The 18,801-nt window shown below is 39.3% G+C and overlaps 2 protein-coding genes across 6 annotated transcripts in view; one reads left to right on the forward strand and one right to left on the reverse strand.

The window, feature by feature from the left end:
* The window catches only part of HECTD4 (HECT domain E3 ubiquitin protein ligase 4), a 140,970-nt gene that overhangs the window by 16,605 nt on the left and 105,564 nt on the right, over positions 1–18,801 (forward strand). For all 5 annotated transcript variants that reach the window (XM_084868116.1, XM_084868118.1, XM_084868117.1 and 2 more), the window contains exon 2: positions 17,071–17,588. In XM_084868116.1, coding sequence (XP_084724242.1) covers positions 17,071–17,588 — 518 coding nt within the window. The remainder of the gene's footprint in view (positions 1–17,070; positions 17,589–18,801) is intronic.
* LOC311613388 (small ribosomal subunit protein uS14-like) lies at positions 5,451–5,728 on the reverse strand (the record flags this gene model as incomplete). The annotated part of the gene is made up of 1 exon (XM_084867271.1): positions 5,451–5,728. The coding sequence occupies one exon, from the start codon at positions 5,726–5,728 to the stop codon at positions 5,561–5,563; it is 168 nt and encodes a 55-aa protein (XP_084723397.1). The 3' UTR covers positions 5,451–5,560.

Below are 18,801 nucleotides of genomic sequence, written 5' to 3' on the forward strand. Positions count from 1 at the left end.
AAGGTATGTTTACTGAATATTTGTGTGTGTTTTAAATATGTTTATTGATTTCAGAGAGGAAGGGAGAGGGAGAGAGAGACAGAAACATCAATGATGAGAGAGAATCATGGATTGGCTGCCTCCTTCATGCCACCCCTACTGGGGACCAAGCCTGCAACCCGGGCATGTGCCCTTGACTGGAATTGAACCGGGACCCTGCAGTCTGCAGCCAACGCTATGCACTGAACCAAACCAGCTAGGGCTGTTTACTTCATATTTGTAAACTGAATGAAAACCAGCATATGAGAGAGAATGGGCATGCTAGGCATGTACCTTCTTTATTCACATTTCTGTGAGGTATCTAGGTCATTCTGTTTTTGTTTTAAAGACTAGGAAATCAGAGGAACAAAAAGATTAGTGACTGACATAGCATGGCTTAGAATTTTTGTCTCTTAAACACACTGAGCAGTAGTTCATTTGTTAAGCTATGTTACTAAGTAAGTACCTATGATGTCCTTGGTAATGAAACATTTCTGCATTGGCACAATTTATGTCAGGCAACATAAAGTAAAAATATGTAAAATACTTTGATGATTTTATGTGACGTATTAACGGGGGTGGGGGGGGGTGTTTGAAACAACTAAATACATTAAATTAGAACCTTTCACTTTTACCCTCTTGCCTGGAAATGAAATTTCTGTTTATTAAAGGAGGAGATTCATTTTAATCTGTCCAGCCACTATGAATGGTTTATAGACAGATCTAGAAATCTTGAGTTGTCTCTGTAGTCCTCTTTCCTAAAACACTCACCTAGGTTTTTACCATTAAAAGATGATCAAATTGGTTACCTAGAGAAGACCTTGGTGATGTTGAGCTGAATTCTGAGGGCTGCTGTGCCCCCTTATCTGCGTCCTGGCAGACTCTGAACACACCCACCTGGCATATTTGGCGAGAGGTGATAGTGTTCGGAGCTGAAGTTGAGCCCTGCCCCTTCAACTTCTGCTCTTACAGTAAGCTTATATTACTTTAGAAGCAAGAGATTGGAATTCTTTGTAAACACAAATAAAGCAAATGGGGGTGGGGAGGGGAAGGAGGTGAGCAAGGGCCGCCTACTTGATGCATCTATATAGAAAGTTGGGTTCAAGATCTTTTAGATTTGCAAGATAGAGAAAATAAGCCCTTACCCGAACTGAACTGATGGCTAGACTAGGAAATGAAGTGGTTGATCAGTGAAGGTGATGACTTATCTGCCATTCATACCCAGTTGGATTTCTATCACAAAATTAAGTTCTTTCTTAGGGAAACTAAAAAGCCCTTAATGTAGACTGATTCACAACTTGGTACTTGGTTCTAGTTTGATTCTGCTGCCATGTTAGCCAGGGGTTGATCCAGCGCTCAAACAGAAAAATCTAATACCTGGGAGGATAAAGGGTGGTGTGACGTGTGGCCAAAAGCATTGGCATCATAAATCAGAGCAGACAGGACAGTATGTAGAGAATAAAATTGAGGGTGTGTCTAGCTGACAGCCTTAGCTTTTTATATTGGATTTTTTTTTTCTAATGAAATAAAGCACTTGAGGCTACACTAAAGATGTTTGCTTCTTTTGAAGCCTAGAAAAATGAATTCTTCCAAGAGCACTAAAGCATAAAGTTCATTAGGTAAAAATGCACTGAGAGCCCTAACTAGTTTTGCTCACTGAATAGAGTGTCCACCTGCGGAGTGAAGGGTCTGGGTTCCATTCTGGTCAAGGGCACAGGCCAGGGTACAGCTCCATCCCGGGTGTGGGCATGCAGGAGGCAGCTGATCACTGAAGATTCTCTCTCTCTCTCACGCTCCCTTCCTCTCTGAAATCAATAAAAATATATTAAAATATATATATACTGATTAGGAAGGTCCTCTTTTCATTTACTTTATATCCTTAATAAAGAAAAACCATATAGGCACTTTAAACCTCTAAGAAGGAGAAGTACTGCTCTCAAAATCGGTGAAATCAAAGCATGAAAAGTTATACAAAATAATATTTTCCCCTAATAGCATACACTATTTCTTCCAAAATGATTATTACTTTCTTCCTGTTAGCTTGTTGTGAGAATGGCATGTTTATTTTGGGGTTTGAGTCTAAAAAAAATTTGACACCCAAATAAAAAGTGTTGTATTTTTATTACCATTAACCTTTCCAAAAAAAATTTTTTTTCAGAAATATTAAAATTGCCCTGGCTGATTTGGCTCAGTGGATACAGCATTGGCCTGCAGACTGAAAGGTCCCAGATTTGACTGCCTGGGTTGTGGGCTCGATCCCCAGTGCGGGGAGTGCATGAGGCACCGGTTGATGATTCTCTCTCAGCATTGGTGTTTCTATCTCTCTCCCTCTCCCTTCCTCTCTGAAATCAATATAATATTAAAATTATTCGAGGTGTTCCCAACATACTCTATTGGTTTTCTAGGATAAATAGACTTTTTCCATCAAATTCATTTTTCTCCTTGGCCCTCAGCCCTTGCCAAAGAAAAGTCCTATACTTGCTCCCTGCTTTTTGCTCCATAACACTCCAGGTACTGTTTCTAGGAAGAGATTAGGATGAATACTTATTTCCCGTTGACCATCATGTTTATACTACCACAGCTGAATTCTGGAACAGTTTTTTTTGCCATCTGTTCTCAGCATGGATGAGTTGAGATTCGTATAACCAGAGAGAAGTGAAATTAGATGTTTCCTTTGATTTCATCTTTCCCAAGAAGCATGGCTTATCTTTGCCAAATTGGCTCTTCATTGGAGAATAACTTAACATGGAAATACCACTCCAACAGATTTATTCAATATTTATTTGGGGATCTATTTAAAAAGATAATTATTGTTGAAAATATTACACATGTCCTCCTTTTTCTCCCATTGACCCCTTCCAGCGTCCTTCCCTCCCTCTTCTTCCCTCCCCGCAGGCCTTCACCACCCTATTTTTCTGGGTTATATGCATATAAGGTCTTTGGTTGATTTTCTCACCCACCCCACTCTCCCCTACCTTTCCTCCAAGATTCCTCACTCTTGCCGAAACCGGTTTGGCTCAGTGGTAGAGCGTCAGTCTGCGGACTGAAAGGTCCCGGATTCGATTCCGGTCAAGGGCATGTACCTTGGTTGCGGGCACATTCCCGGTAAGGGGTGTGCAAGAGGCAACTGGTCGATGTTTCTCTCTCATCGATGTTTCTAGCTCTCTGTCTCTCTCCCTTCCTCTCTGTAAAAAAATCAATAAAATATATAAAAAAAAAGATTCCTCACTCTTTTCCATACTTCCATGTCCTGGATCCACTCCGTTCATCAGTTTATTTTGTTACTTAGATTCCACATAAAAGTGAGCTCAAGTGATACTTGTCTTTCTCTGACTGACTTATTTCACTTAGCATGATCCTCTCTAGGTCCCTTAAAGGGTAAGAGTTCTTTTTTACTGCTGCATAGTATTTCATGGTGTAAATGTTCCACAGCTTTTTTTTATCCTCTCATTTACGATGGGCCCTTGGGCTGTTTCTAGATCTTAGCTATGGTAAATTATGCTGCTATGAACATAGGGGTGCATACATTCTTTCTGATTGGTGTTTTTGGGTTTCTTAGAATATATTTCTAGAAGTGGGATCACTGGGTCAAATGGAAGTTCTGTATTTAATTTTTTAAGGAAACAATATACTGTTTTCCATAATGGCTGCACCAGTCTGCATTCCCGCCAGCAGTGCATGAGGGTTCCACTTTCTCCACATCCTCGCCAGCACTTGTCATTTGTTGATCTGTTGATGGTAGCCATTCTGACAGGTGTGAGGTGATACCTCATGGTCATTTTTTATTTGCATCTTTCTAATGATCAGTGACTTTAAGCATTTTTTTTTTTTAATCTCTTTGCGATCTGTATGTCCATTTTGGAGAAGTGACTATTTAGGTCCTTTGCCTATTTTTTAATTGGATTGTTTGTCTTCCTTTTGTTAAGTTATGTGAGTTCCTTATGTTTTTTGTGTCATTGTCAAATATGTTCTCCAATACAATGGGCTTTCTTGTTTTGTTGAAGATTTCTTTTGCTGTGCAGAAGCTTTTTTTAAAAAAATATATTTTATTGATTTTTTACAGAGAGGAAGAGAGAGGGATAGAGAGTTAGAAACATAGATGAGAGAGAATCATCAATCAGCTGCCTCTTGCACACCCCCCACTGGGGATGTGCCCGCAACCAAGGTACATGCCCTTGACCAGAATCAAACCCGCGACCTCTCAGTCCACAGGCCGACGCTCTATCCACTGAGCCAAACCGGTTTCGGCCTGTGCAGAAGCTTTTTATTTTGATGTAGTCCCATGTGTTTATTTTCTTCTTAGTTTTCTTTGCCCTAGGAGATACAATATATCCGTAAACATACTCCTATAGGAGATGTCTGAGATTTTACTCCCTATGGTTTCTTCTAGGTTTTTATGATTTCCCGTCTTACATTCAAGTCCTTTAGCCATTTTGAGTTTGTTTTTGTGTATGGTGTAAGTTGGTGATCTAGTTTCTTTTCTTTTCTTTCTTTCTTTCTTTCTTTTTTTTTTTTTTTTTTTTTTTGCATGTATCTGTCCAGTTTACCCAGCACCATTTATTAAAGAGGCTGTTTTGACTCCATTAAGTTATGTTAAGCTTGCCTTCTTTGTAAAATATTAATTGAGCTTAATGCTTTGGTAGATTTCTGGGGTCTCTGTTCTATTCTATTTGTCTATATACCACTTCAATAGATTTTTTAAATGGTGATTTGGGGGTATTTTTTTCTAGGTTTCTTTCTATATAATTTTTAAGTACTAAAAATAGTTTAAGCGTTTTCCCCACAATGTTATATCTGTTCTCCCACTCACACCCCACTTCCAGTTCAAAGACAATTTGTGCTTATTGTACACAACTTAGAAAATAAAGATAAAAAACAAGAGGATTATAATCAACTGTAATTTCTTTACATTTAAGATTTTGAACCTGTTTCTCTTCTTTCCAAACCCCTCTTTCTATAAATGCACAGTATATACACACACCTGCATTATGTATAAGCCAACACATATGCACAATTTCAAAGATAGGATTATGCTATACCTAATACTTTAGTGACTATAAATTTTTGGTCCACAGTTTTGTGTGATACAACTTTCAGAATAATCATAAAGCCTATTTCCAGGACATCCTAGAGTGTACATAATGAAGCTTATTTTTCTGAACCATAAAATTGATTCGTTCTCTAACTCTTGCTTTAGAGGTTACTCTGAAAAATAGAAAGTTTAATTATGCTCACCCAGATAAAATATATAGTCCTCTTAATGCATCCCTTGGTAGAACATTTCTTGTGTTAATCTAGTTTATTTCTTAATACCAAAACAATCAGAACTTTTCTCTGTGCTGCAGCGACTTGAATAAATAAAGTTTTTCCACCTGCAATTTGAATGCTTGGCCTTTAAAATCATTCAACCTTTATGTTCTCTGTGCTTTACCTTTTATTTATTTTTTTTTTTGAAGTGTTGTTTTTTTTATTTTATGTACAAAGAGATAGCATTGTCGTAAGGTAGATAGATGTCTTCAATGACCCATTCACAGAAGTTCCCTTAGTCCAACTTAATGAAGCCGATGTCCTTGGTGTACTGGCGGAAACACTGGCGGCACATGTTGAGGTCGTACTTCCGGATCAGGCCGTGGCGGTTGGAGCAGACGCGGCAAGAGCGAGAGCCCTGGAATTTCCTTGGATGGCTCCAGTAGAGTTGCTGGTGACCCATTCGGTAGCAACGAGGCAAAAGGGAATGTGCTTTACCTTTTAAAATATATATTTTATTGATTTTTTTTACAGAGGGGAAGGGAAAAGGAAAGGGATAGAGAGTTAGAAACATCAATGAGAGAGAAACATCGATCAACTGCCTACTGCACACCCCTCACTGGGGATGTGCCCTCAACCAAGGTACATGTCCTTGACCGGAATCGAACCTGGGACCCTTGAGTTTGCAGGCTGACTCTCTATCCACTGAGCCAAACCGGTTAGGGCTGGGCGTTACTTTTTTAATCTTCATGATCTGTCCAAGCTGAGAAGTGAACTATTTTGCCCTAGCCGGTTTGGTTCAATGGATAGAGTGTCAGCCTATGGATTGAAGGATTCTGGCCAAGGGCACATGCTAAGGTTGCAGGCTCAATCCCTAGTAGGGGGTGTGCAGGAGGCAGACAATCAATGATTCGCTCTCGTCATTGATGTTTCTCTCTCTCTTCCTCTCCCTTCCTCTTTAAAATAAAAAAAAAAAGAAGTGAACTATTTCTGCCAGAGGATTATAATCAACTGGGATAGGGACTTGGCAGAACCAATGAGGTCGACGGCCTGAAAAAGCTCAAGCAGGGAGTTCTGTGTATTGTCCTGTTACACGTCATCCATTTAAATGGAATGTGTTTATAGTTCATATGGCAAACAATTGGCGTGAGAGCCAACACAGCTTACTGTCCTTATGCTCTAAATCAGCAGTTCCTAACACCTGCCTCGGGGCCCCTTCTCCTTCTGCCCTGCGCTTTACTGCATTGGGAGAGCACAGTGAGTGGGGAGAGGTGCTATCTCTCAGCTATGGTGGAACAGAATGTTGTTTGTGAATCATAGCTCCAAGTTCTGTCCATGAGGGGGCCCATATTATTCCTAATAGCCGATGGTTAGTGGTAGGTAACTGACATGCAGGTAAATTCATTTTACATGATTTATATTTAAGTCACTATGTTATTCCCAATACTGGAGTTTATTTTTCAAAAGGAACTACTTTCAACACTAATTTTTCATCAGAGATTTTTTTTAAGCTTTATTTGAAGTACTAGAGGCACCGGTGGGGTCCCTTGGCCTGGCCTGTGGGATCGTGTGGAAACTAGCTCTCCAACATCCCCCGAGAGATCCTGGATTTCGAGAGGGCACAGGCCAGGCCGAGGGACCCCACTGGTGCACTACCTGGGTGGGGAGGGACACAGGAGGTTAGCCAGCCAGGGAGGAACTGCGGGAGGGCTCCAGAGCGTGTCCAGCCTGTCTCACTCAGTTCAGATCATCTGGACTCCAGCAGCAAGCTAACCTACGGGTTGACTGTCTGCCCCTGGTGGTCAGTGCATGTCATAGCGAGTGGTTGAGCGGCCTTAGCATATAGCTGGACCAACTGGACACTTAGCATGTTTGGCTTTTATTATATAGGATAACTAGCAAGAGATTTTGAAATTCAACATTTGTCACTCAATTAAATATATAAATAATTTTTTATATAATAAATACATAGGTTTATGAAAAAATAAGATGTAAAAAATTTAGACCCACAGGATTGCAAACTATTGACAGAGGTCAAATTCAACCCACAGAGGGGTTTTGTTTGGCATGTAGAATTTCAAAAGTACTTGAATTTGAGTGCCTCTAGATTCTAGAGGTACATGAGTCTAGAAGGTACATGCATTTTCCAGTTTACTGTGGACCTCATGGTTTTTGTTTTTGTTTTTGGTATTTGTTTTTATTGATTTCAGAGAGGAAGGGAGAGGGAGAGAGAGTTTTGCCTTTTGATATAAACCCATTTTAGCCAATAATTTCTGGATTTGTCCCTGATTTCTAAGGTGTGAGTGGAATATCTAAATATTTAACATGGTTAAGCTTTATGTTACCTTCTTTTTAGTGATTTATTGTTGCACTCCTTGTTCCCAGTCTCCAACGACATATTAAATCTTAGCTAGTGTGGCAAGCCGGCACGGCCATTGCATAGTCAGCCCCACGTGGGGCGCCTGATGTGCCACACCAGCCCAGCCAGGTTCGGTGAGCCTGAGTGGGGGCAGAGAAGGATTGAGAAAAGACAGACAAGAGAATGAAAGCTGGGTCCGGGTGGGACACTGTCCTCTCTGATGGAGAGCTAGCGACAGCACCACTGCCTGTAAGTCGTCTCTTATTTCCAGATTCCACGAGGCAAAGGAAGGGCGTGGTTACAATTTTCTCGTGGGTTTCGAATCTACTCAATTACGTGCACCTGAATTCTGTCAAGCCCACATCACTCAGGCACGTGGGGCCACGTGTTCGGACCATAGGTTCAAGCTTATAACTACAGCTGTTGGCTATAATTGTGCTGGGAGGGTTCTGCCCTCCAAGCTGGGACTTGCACGTGGCAGTGAGAGAACTGTGCCCTCTCATTAGTCTGAGGCTTGAGCCTATCCAAACACTGTAGCAGCTCCCCAGAAGCCAGAAAAGGTACATTTTATTTTAGCTAGTTGGTTTGTTTTTCTGAGCATTCGTTCTTTGCAGACTGAGGGAGACAGATGGATTTGAATTCTAAAGTGGAATCTTGATTAAGTAGAAGAAATAACCAGTAAAGTGATAGACGAGGTTTCCAGGCAGTTTTAATTAGTCAGGCACATCTGTGAGTGGAATTGATGAGAAAGGCAAGATTCAGTGCATGAAAGATGGAGCATTTCTCATGTTTCTTAGATGTGGTCAGGGGTCAGCCATGGTGATCGGTAATTTTTATTGAATAGTCACTGAGTGCATATTCATGTCCAGCCAGTTACCAGCCGTGGGTTTACAACTCATGCCCCGATATCATCAATGAATGAATGATACTGCCTTTAGCTTTCTTGTTCATGTTGTCTATAATAGAAGGTGAGGTTGGGAGCCTCAGGCAGCAGTTGTGCTGATCTGGGGGTGTGTTTGGATGTGGTGCCTCATTGTGCCTATGGCATTCTATTGTTCTGTTTTCTTTGGGGGGCATGCAAGTGCACTACTGAGTAGCATTTTTAGTCATTCACTCATTCAATAAATATTTATTGAGCATCTATTTTGTGCCAGGTTTTCTGATGCTTGGGATACCTTAGGGGAAACTAGACAAAGTTGTAAGCTATATTGCTACATTGAAATAAATTTGAATTTGAAATAAATTTGAATTTGAAAAAGATTTTTTTTCAAGTAATATTAACTGAAGTTATATCCTCTGGGAGACAATCTCTGTCCACCTTCCTACCCCTGCCACTGTTAAGAGTTTCTACAGCAGATGATTGGATCAAAAAACTATGGTACATCTACACAATGGAATGCTATGCTGCCATAAAAAAGAAGGAATTCTCATCATTTGCAGCAACCTGGATGGAATTGGAGAACATCATGCTGAGTAAAATAAGCCAGTCAATGAAAGAAAACATCACATGACCTCACTCATTTATGGATAATAAAGAACATTATAAACTGATGAACCAAAAGATAGATATAGAGACAGTAAAGCAACAAGCAGACTGTCAAATTACAGTGGGGAGGGTAGGGAGATCTGGGGGAGATAATAGATCAACCGAAGGACTTGTATACATGCATATAAGTACAACCAATGGACGCAAAACTCTGGGGAGGGAGGGTATGTATGGGGGGGGGGGGAATGGTAAGATATGTACACAGATAATAATTTAATTTTTTAAAAAAAGAGTCTCTACCTAGACATTAGTCTCACAATCAGCAGCTCCTTCCAGAGGCAGTCCCTCTTCCCACTCATCTCTTTTGTAGGCCACACAGCCTCAATTTCTTAACCATTTTTAATGTGACACGATTACCAGGTTAATCAAATCATCCTCTCCTGGACACACTCCAGTCTTAATGACATCTTAAAATGAGGTGCTCTGGACTGAACAGGATATTCCAGTTATAGTTTGACCATTGCAGAATATAAATGGGATTATTACCTCCCTTGCTACAGACACTGGAATTCTACTAATGCATTTTAAGATTGCATTAGCATTTTTAAAAACAGTTTTGGCTCAAAAGAAGCATGTGTTAAATTCAAATCTCCTTTACTGCACCCCCAACCCTTCAGCTTTTATCTAGTCAAGTCTTCCTTCTTGTAGGGTTATCCAGAAAAATTCCTTTCTTGGTGGTAATCGCTCTAAAATAAGGAAGTATCTTTAATGTTCTAACAATCGCTTAGCGGTTTCCACTTTTTCAGAGCACTCCTTGTACATGTTTCCTTTGATCTGAACAATGACGTAAAATAGAAACAGGTGTTACCTGTTTTACAGATGTGGAAATACAGACTGAGAAGATTTAAGTAAAATGACTACGGGAAACAGTTATTTGCAGAGGCTAGGCTTCACCGAGTCCCCCTAACGCAGCGGTTTGCAGTCTTGGCTGCACTCTGCTTTCACCTCTGGAGTTAAAAAAAAAAGAAAGGAGTGAGGGAGGGAAGGAGGGAGGAAAAGCCTAGGTCCCCTCTCCAGATAATCAGACCAGGATGGGGCCCACTCATTAGTACTGTTTGTTGTTTTTTATTACAATTGACATACAGTATTACATTAGTTTCAAGTATACAATATAGTGATTAAACATTTATAGACCTTATGAAGGCTCACCCTGAGAAGCCCAGTACCCATTTGACAGCGTACATAGTTATTACTATATCATTGAATATATTCCCTGTGCTGTATGTTACATCCCCATGACTTTTTATAACAGGCGATTTGTACTTCATAAACCCTTCCTCCTTTTCACTCATCCACCCAGCCCCCATTAGTATTATGAAAAAACTCTCAAAGCAATTTTAATATTCAGCCAGGCTGTAATAACTGCCCTAAGTCATATCCTGGTATCCCCTTCTTCTATCGAATGTGTTTTCTTCATCGAATTAAAAGGCTCTTATGTGGAAGAGGATAGTATTTTTCCATTGCTCCAGGAGGCAGAAGTATAATCAATCCAAGTGAGAGAGTGTTATTCAGATATACAGTGGGAACCAGCTGTATGTCCTAAGATAATTGTTCTTGGAATTTATGTATCTTCTCATTAATTTATCAAATGTTTATATGGCCAGACACAGTGCTAAGCTCTGCTGATACAAATATGAATAAGACATGGTTTTCCCCTTTCAGGACTCACAGTGAAAAGGTGGGGGCACACTGTAGATAAACACGATTATAGTAGAGTGTGGTGTTACACATATTGGACTTGTATAATTTCTTTAATTTTTATTTAAAAACTGTCAACAGTGATTTTTCTTACTAAAACATGTTTATGCTAAGTATTTGAATATATCACACCATGGTAGTCTTTATGTTGTTATGTAATTCAAGTAATTAACAGATAAAGTTGGTTTTTGGAAATATCTTTTTTCTTTACTCCTAGTGGCATTTATAATAATATTAAAACCATTTTGAGGAGTTTATTCTTCATCTTTCTCCAAATTTTATTCTGTTGATTATAAACATAGGAAGATGATCTGTATCGGTTCTGCCATGAATTATGTTGATGAAAAAAATGACTTGATAGCCGAGACCGGTTTGGCTCAATGGATAGAGCGTCGGCTTGGGGACCAAAGGGTCCCGGGTTCGATTCCGGTCAAGGGCATGTACCTTGGTTGTGGGTATATGCCCAGTAGGGGGTGTGCAAGAGGCAGCTGATCGATGACTCTCTCTCATCGATGTTTCTAACTCTCTATTTCTCTCCCTTCCTCTCTGTACAAAATCAATAAAATATATTTTTAAAAAAATGACTTGATAACGTGAAAAGATTTCGCCCTAACTAGTTTGGCTCAGTGGATAGAGTGTTGGTCTGTGGACTGAAGGGTCCCAGGTTCGATTCCGGTCAAGGGCATGTACCTTGGTTGAGGGCACATTCCCAGTAGGAGGTGTTCAGGAGGCAGTTTATCGAAGTTTCTCTCCTATCGATGTTTCTGACTCTCTATCCCTCTCCCTCCTCTTTGTAAAAAATCAATAAAAACATTTTTTTAAAAAAGGATTGGATCAACTTTCAATTTTGAACATCACTCCCTACATTTCCTTAATGTATATCCTTTATTGAAAAACAGCAGACATTTTTTTCACAAAGTTTGTGGCTGATCTGCTGATAGAAGTATGTGCTAGATACTATGGAAACATGAAGAAGCTAATTCTGGAAAGGGAAAGAGGGAGAAAGAAGAAATCAGTTTCTCAGAGTAGGTGGCAGAACTGCGTTTTGAAAGACAGGATTTAGACTGACAAAAGATGAAAATTAGGAAAAGGCCAGGACAAGATGGAACTTTCATGTAAAAGTTTGAATGGTGATTTCTTATATGTTGAATCCTTACAGTTCTAACAATCCTATCAATAGCAGTTATAGGAAGGTCTGGGGGAAAAATCACCATTTCTTGGAGAAAGTTTGACAGAGCTGAGCCAAATAATCTGTAACAAACCAGGGTCTATTTCTAGTTTTGGCACCAAGCTATGGGCTTAAATTTATGAATTAAAGTGTGAAACTTAATCCTGGTTATCAGTTAAGTTAAAGACCCTTTTTAAAAAGTTGTTGAAAGAGAATGTGAATGAACATATATTTCCAAGCTTGGATAAAGTAATGTAACTTCAGGGTCTAATTTAATGGATAAGCGATCCACTCTTGATACAGGCTTTCATATCAGAGATGGAATTTCATCCTTCCATTCACAATTCACTTTACTTGGTTCACATGAGAACTTTCTGATTTTCTTTGAATTACTATATGCAATTCAGTTTGGTCATGATTGCCATCTACATAATGTAGAAAATGGTAGGAAAATCTGTAAAAGGGTTTAAAATTCACTCTAGAGTGTTTCATTATTCTATACGCTTTATTTAAAAGTTTTGTGTTGAAGTTGCAAGTCTGGCCAGTTGGTCTGCTTTGAAATAATCCAGGTATAAATGCCTTTTTATGCTGACAGGTTCATATAATGAATTGAATGGGTTAATGTACCATACTAGGTAGTATAGTAATATAATTCATCTATTTGGAGCCTGTGAGTGATCCTGAGATTTATTTATTTAAATATATTTTTATTGATTTTAGAGAGGAAGGGAGAGGAAGAGAAAGAATCATGAGAGAGATGATGAGAGAGAATCATTTATTGGCTGCCTCCTACATGCCCCCTACTGGGAATCGAGCCTGCAACCGGGCATGTGCCCTTGGCTGGAATCAAACTTGGGACCCTTCAGTCCGCAGGCCAACGATCTATCCACTGAGCATACTGGTTTTAGCTATGACTGCCTTTAAAAAAAAATGATTGAGAAAGAGAAATATCTACTTGTCATTCACTTATTTATGCATTTATTGGCTGAATTAAACCTGCAAACTGGGTATTATGGGAAGATGCTCTAAACCAGTGTTTCCCAAAGTGTGGTACGCGTACCCCCAGGGGCATGGGAAGTGTTTGGTGGGGGTATACGTTGCACCGGAGTTTGGTGGGGATATGCTGCACCGTGCTTAGCTGCACCTAATTCTACGTTCTCATGAGTACGAGGGGAACTCAGCGTTAGGAAAATTATGGAAGGGGTACACATATGTCAAAAGTTTGGGAAACACTGCAGAGCTACCCAGCCAGGCCTGGGCCATGACTGCTTTATAAAAATATAAACTATTCAGCCGAAACCAGTTTGGCTCAATGTATAGAGCGTCAGTCTGCGGACAGGGCGGGTCCCAGGTTCGATTCCGGTCAAGGGCATGTACCTTGGTTGCGGGCACATCCCCGGTGGGGTGTGTGCAGGAGGCGGCTGGTCGATGTTTCTCTCTCATCGATGTTTCTAACTTTCTATCCCTCTCCTTTCCTCTCTGCAAAAAATCAATAAAAACATATTTAAAAAAAAATATATATATATATAAACTATTGCAGGGGTCTTCAAACTACGGCCCGCGGGCCACATGCGGCCCGCAGAGGAGTCTGATCCAGCCCGCCAGGTTTTTTGGGCAGTGAGCGCAGCCAAGGTGTTACAGTAGGAATTAGTAGTTCATATAGTCCGGCCCTCCAGCTCTCTGAGGGACCGTGATCTGGCCCCCACTTTAAAAAGTTTGAGGACCCCTGATTCAATGTATCATTGTTTTTTTCTTTTTTTTTTTTTAAATAGGGACCCCCACTCCAATGATTCTATTACCATAATTACCAGTGACATTTCAAACTTGAACAAGCATGTTTTACATAGTCCTATTATAGTGCATATACAGTTTTATACTGCTCTTTGTTGCTGTATGGCTAAATTTTTTTTCATTGTTGCATAATATTCCATTGTGAATCATTATAATTTAATCAAATTCTTCTCTTTTGGACATTGAGATGGCTTCTACTTTTCCACTATAATAAGACTGCAGTGAACATCTTTGTACATTTTTTTTATTTCTGTAACATTTCTTCAGGGTAAATTTTTAGAAATTGGATTACTTTCTATTTCTCTCAGAAATAGGTTTAATACAACTTTTAGCTTTTTACTTACCCATTTTGGGGAATTTTATCTCTGCTCTTCTTATATCTCAGATTTGGCTGGCAAAGAATATTTTGCCTACCTTTTATTAGCTCTCCAGGTGATTGTTATTGTTTTAGCTTAAAAACACATGTCATGTGCTGAAACCGGTTTGGCTCAATGGTAGACCGTCGGTCTGCGGACAGAAAGGTCCCGGGTTGATTCCGGTCACATGTACCTTGGTTGCGGCACATCCCCGGTGGGGTGTGTGCAAGAAGCAGCTGGTCGATGTTTCTCTCTCATCAATGTTTCTAGCTCTCTATCTCTCTCCCTTCCTCTCTGTTAAAAAATCAATAAAATATATTTTAAAAAAACAAAAACAAAAACAAACAAAACAAAAAACCCCCACATGTCATGTATGATAAAATTGCAGTGAGGGCATGAGTTACTTTGAAAGTTATTCCCTTAATTGAGGTGACTTGAGCATTATCTCCAAAGTACAGTTAGTGACCCTTCCTTCTGATTAAGGGTGACAGGGATCTTCCCTTTTTCTTAAAAAACTCTTCTCCCTTTTAAAGAAAAGAATATTAATTTTCTAATGACATTTTGGTATTTTATCTTCTTGGTCAAGAGCAGTTACTGAGGGCAGTGGTTTTATATGAGAACAAATCATTTAATATTCATAAGGACCAGAATAGATCCTCCAGACTGACTTACTGATATCTTTATAAAATAATTTTAGGCCATGACCTTCAAACTTTAGAAATTCTTAAAAAATGGCAGCATAGCGGACAGTTCTTAGTGTTCTAAAAGGGCCATTGAAATGCTGAGAAGTCTAATGGATTTCTGAAAGCATTGTGTGTGTGTTAGGTACTGCTAAATCAATACACATAACAGTCACTTAAGTGTATATATTATATAATATTTGGTTAATTATATTATAACTCATATTGTTTCAGAATGTCTTTCAAGTGGAATGCTAAAAATAAGCTTACAAAAATAGAACCATCGGAAAAACACAGAAGTATATAGTTTTCTTCAGCTATTCTTAATATTTGAAGTTAGCTATGGACTCTGTCATACACATTATTTTATGAAAAAGAAAATACCACATTTCAGAAGCACTTATGTTTGAGATTGATTAAAAAAAATAGAATAGCCTGGTTTAATGTTACCAAGTTGTTCTTAAATTCTTTTTATTTGTTATTTATTTTTAATTTTTAAAAATGTTTTCATGTGTCTCCTTTCAATCTTTTTTCTTACGAAATTTGGATCATGTTTTATCTGTTGTCATATAATATCATAGAGTTAATTATCCTTTGTAATGTTGCATGTGGCTATTATTCCACCCATGTTATATTTTAAATGTTCTCCTATTATAATTTGTTAAAAGTAATGCTACATGTGTTCAGTAAGTGTTTGAGACTTGAAGAATATGCATCATGTAGTTCTGAAGCAAAGGTATATTACTATAGAAGTTACTTTTTAAACAAGTGTATATTATGTCATTGGTTTTGTCCTTTGGAACCTTTTTTTTAATTTGTTTATTTCCAAGTAATTTTATTCAGAATTTTGTTTGTTTCCTGAATCAATAAATACCATACAAAACAATAAAAAAAAGTAATGCTACAGTGAACATTCTTGCATTTTATATTTTTCTTTAAGTGTATCTTTGTCAGATATTCCTAGGAGTAATGTTACTTACTAAAATACAAGAATATTCTCTCAGATTTAAGAAATTTGCCAAGATTATTATTTTATTTAGTTACTGTGTATTTTTAAATGTACTTCAATTCTTGTGTCTAATAAAAACCTGAATTGCATTCATTAGCAGTTGTTTCATATAACATAAGTAGAATGTCAGTGTACCTTAAGTAAAAATATATATGGAGCACATGAATTTTATATCAAAGAGTTGTATTGGATATACAGAAAATCACATAACCAATTTTGGAAAGCTTTTTAAAAGATGCAACAATATTTTTTATTTGCTTAGATGTTCATAACTGGGAAGGTAATACAATTTAAAACTGTGGGTTGTTGTTTTTTTTTACATCATTCAAATATATCCCAATCTTTGGTTGTTGATCACCATGGTGGAAGCTGATTGCTGATTTTTTGAAAAAAAGAAAAAAAGGGCCCAGCCAGTGTATTTCAGTGGGTTGAGTGGTAACCTTGGATCGATTCTAGGACAGGGCACATGCCTGGGTTGTGGGCTTGATCCCAGTGTGGGGCGTGTAGGAAGAATCTGATCAGTGGTTCTCTCTCATCATTGATGTTTCTATCTGTCTCTCACTTCCTCCCTGAAATCAATAAAAAAATATTTTTTTAAAAAAAGGAAAAAAGGGCCGAAATTGGTTTGGCTCAGTGGATAGAGCGTCGGCCTGTGGACTGAAAGGTCCCGGGGTTCAATTCCTGTCAAGGGAATGTACCTTGGTTGCAGGCACATCCCCAGCAAGGGGTGTGCAGGAGGCAGCAGATTGATGTTTCTCTCTCATGGATGTTTCTAACTCTCTCTCTCTCTCCCTCAATGAAAAAATCAATAAAATATATTAAAAACAAAAAAGGAAATAAGGGCAGTCTAATTTCCTTGGATATGATTACAGCTTTAAGTTATATGATTGCCCTTGAAAAGTGATAATTTTTTAAGAAATTTGTGTTATTTTATCAATTGCCAGGTGAAAAATAACCAAAAGGGTGATTTGTATTTGATGAATCTCGATACAAAGTAGGGAAATAGTTTTGTATGACTGGATGATGAAGAGCATTTAATCATTATTTGCATGGCTCTAGCTGGGTGGTTGGGTGTCATCCGTACAGTAAGGTTACAGGTTCCATTCCTGGTCAGGGCACATACGGGAGACAACCAATTCATCGATGAAAGCAACAGTGAAAGCAGTACGTGACTTTTCCTCTGTTGTTTCCTTTTTAGATTTTAACATTTGAGACCAAGAACCCAATGGAATTAGCAGAACGTTTGCGCTCTGTCTGTGGGAACCAGAGCAATGCCTATGCCCGCCTGCTGGAATACCGCCTGAATGCCTTGCGGGGACTGTGGAATGCCCAGCGCCAGCTGGCCTTGGAAGAACAGCATGAAAGGGAAAGCTCCGGTGATGAAGAAACGTTGGCCCTGCTCAAACGCCAGGGCTTGTTGCAGCAACCCGAGCAAGCTCCCTTCACGTCCAGGATGGGGCTCCTGCTGGTCTTCCCCCTCATTCAGTCCCAGAGTAGAACAGACCCCTCTCTCTGTAACATTACTGCTGAGGTGCTATTGAACTGCCTTCGTGACTGCCAGCCTCTGAGCTTGACCAAGGAGCCTGCTGACTGTCTCAATGGAATTGAAACTCTGCTGTGCTCTTGGCTAGAGGAAACTTCTGACACAGGCCGACACATCCCTCATAAGCAAAAGGAAAATGCTGCTGCCGCCCTGGTGGCTCTGGCGTGTGCCAGGTAAGGAAAATCAAAGGTGCCACTTGGTGACCTTTTGACTGCTGCTGCTGCCTGGGTTGGGTGAGTGAATCAGAGAGCAAGCATATTTGATGCGAGTCTTAGCATTCAGAAGTCCTCTGTTTTCAGTATTGAATCTCATGGCCTTGACAGTACATAAGATGCTTTCTCACCAAAACTTGGCACCAGCAGCCTGAGCTGGAAACTAAGTTCAAGTTTTTGCTTTCTGCTATACCATGATAACAGCTTTAACATCTTGAAATGGAGAATCAACCTTTGCCATTATCTACTCACCCCTGAGATGATTAGTATTTTCCATCAGGTAGTTCGTGGAAGATGTTCTATATGTGTTTCTTCTGGAAGGACAGTTAAAAGTTTATAGAGCTTTAAAAATTTTTTAATATATATCTATAAGGAGTGCATTCGTAGGTGAGTGGGTTTTTACTTACCTGGACTCACTCACACAAAAAGATTCACTACCCTTGCTTTCCTCTTAGGAGCCATGGGAGGAATTTTTTCTTAAAATCTGATTGAGTCCAGCAAATAAATAATACCTTATAGCTGGTTTAAATGTTCCAGAGTGCTTTTGCCCTTTTATTTTTTATTTTTATTTTTTTAAATATATATTTTATTGATTTTTTACAGAGAGGAAGGGAGAGAGATAGAGAGCTAGAAACGTCTATGAGAGAGAAACATCGACCAGCTGCCTCTTGCACACACCCCCACCGGGGATGTGCCCACAACCAATGCACATGCCCTTGACCGGAATCGAACCTGGGCCCCTTCAGTCCGCAGACCGACGCTCTACCACTGAGCCAAACTGGTTTCGGCTGGTCTTTGGTTTTGATTCTTTGGTTTTATACTCTATCTGCTGCCTCCCTTCTTATATTGGTCTTTGGTTTTGATTCTTTTGATAGTGAAAGGGGCAATTAAGAGGAGGACTCTAGGCCTACTCAGTCCATTAGGTATTTCATTTCTTTGGGTTTAGGCATGTGATACCTAGCAATTAAAGCCTTGGCTTCAGAGAATAAGGCAGCAGTCCGAAGTCACCCATCTGATACAGGCGATCATTTAGATCAGGAAATGTTCTTGTGGTGATCTATGCTTGGGGTTTAGCCAAGTAAGTCTTGTGCATCTTAATAGCACCTTCTTTTAGATCCTGCTGATCATATTATGGACTTCCAAGAGCCTCCAGCCTTGGAAATCAAAAGGAAAT

Source organism: Pipistrellus hanaki, assembly GCF_964339955.1.
Source record: "Pipistrellus hanaki genome assembly, chromosome: 19".
NCBI classification, from domain to species: Eukaryota; Metazoa; Chordata; class Mammalia; order Chiroptera; family Vespertilionidae; genus Pipistrellus; species Pipistrellus hanaki.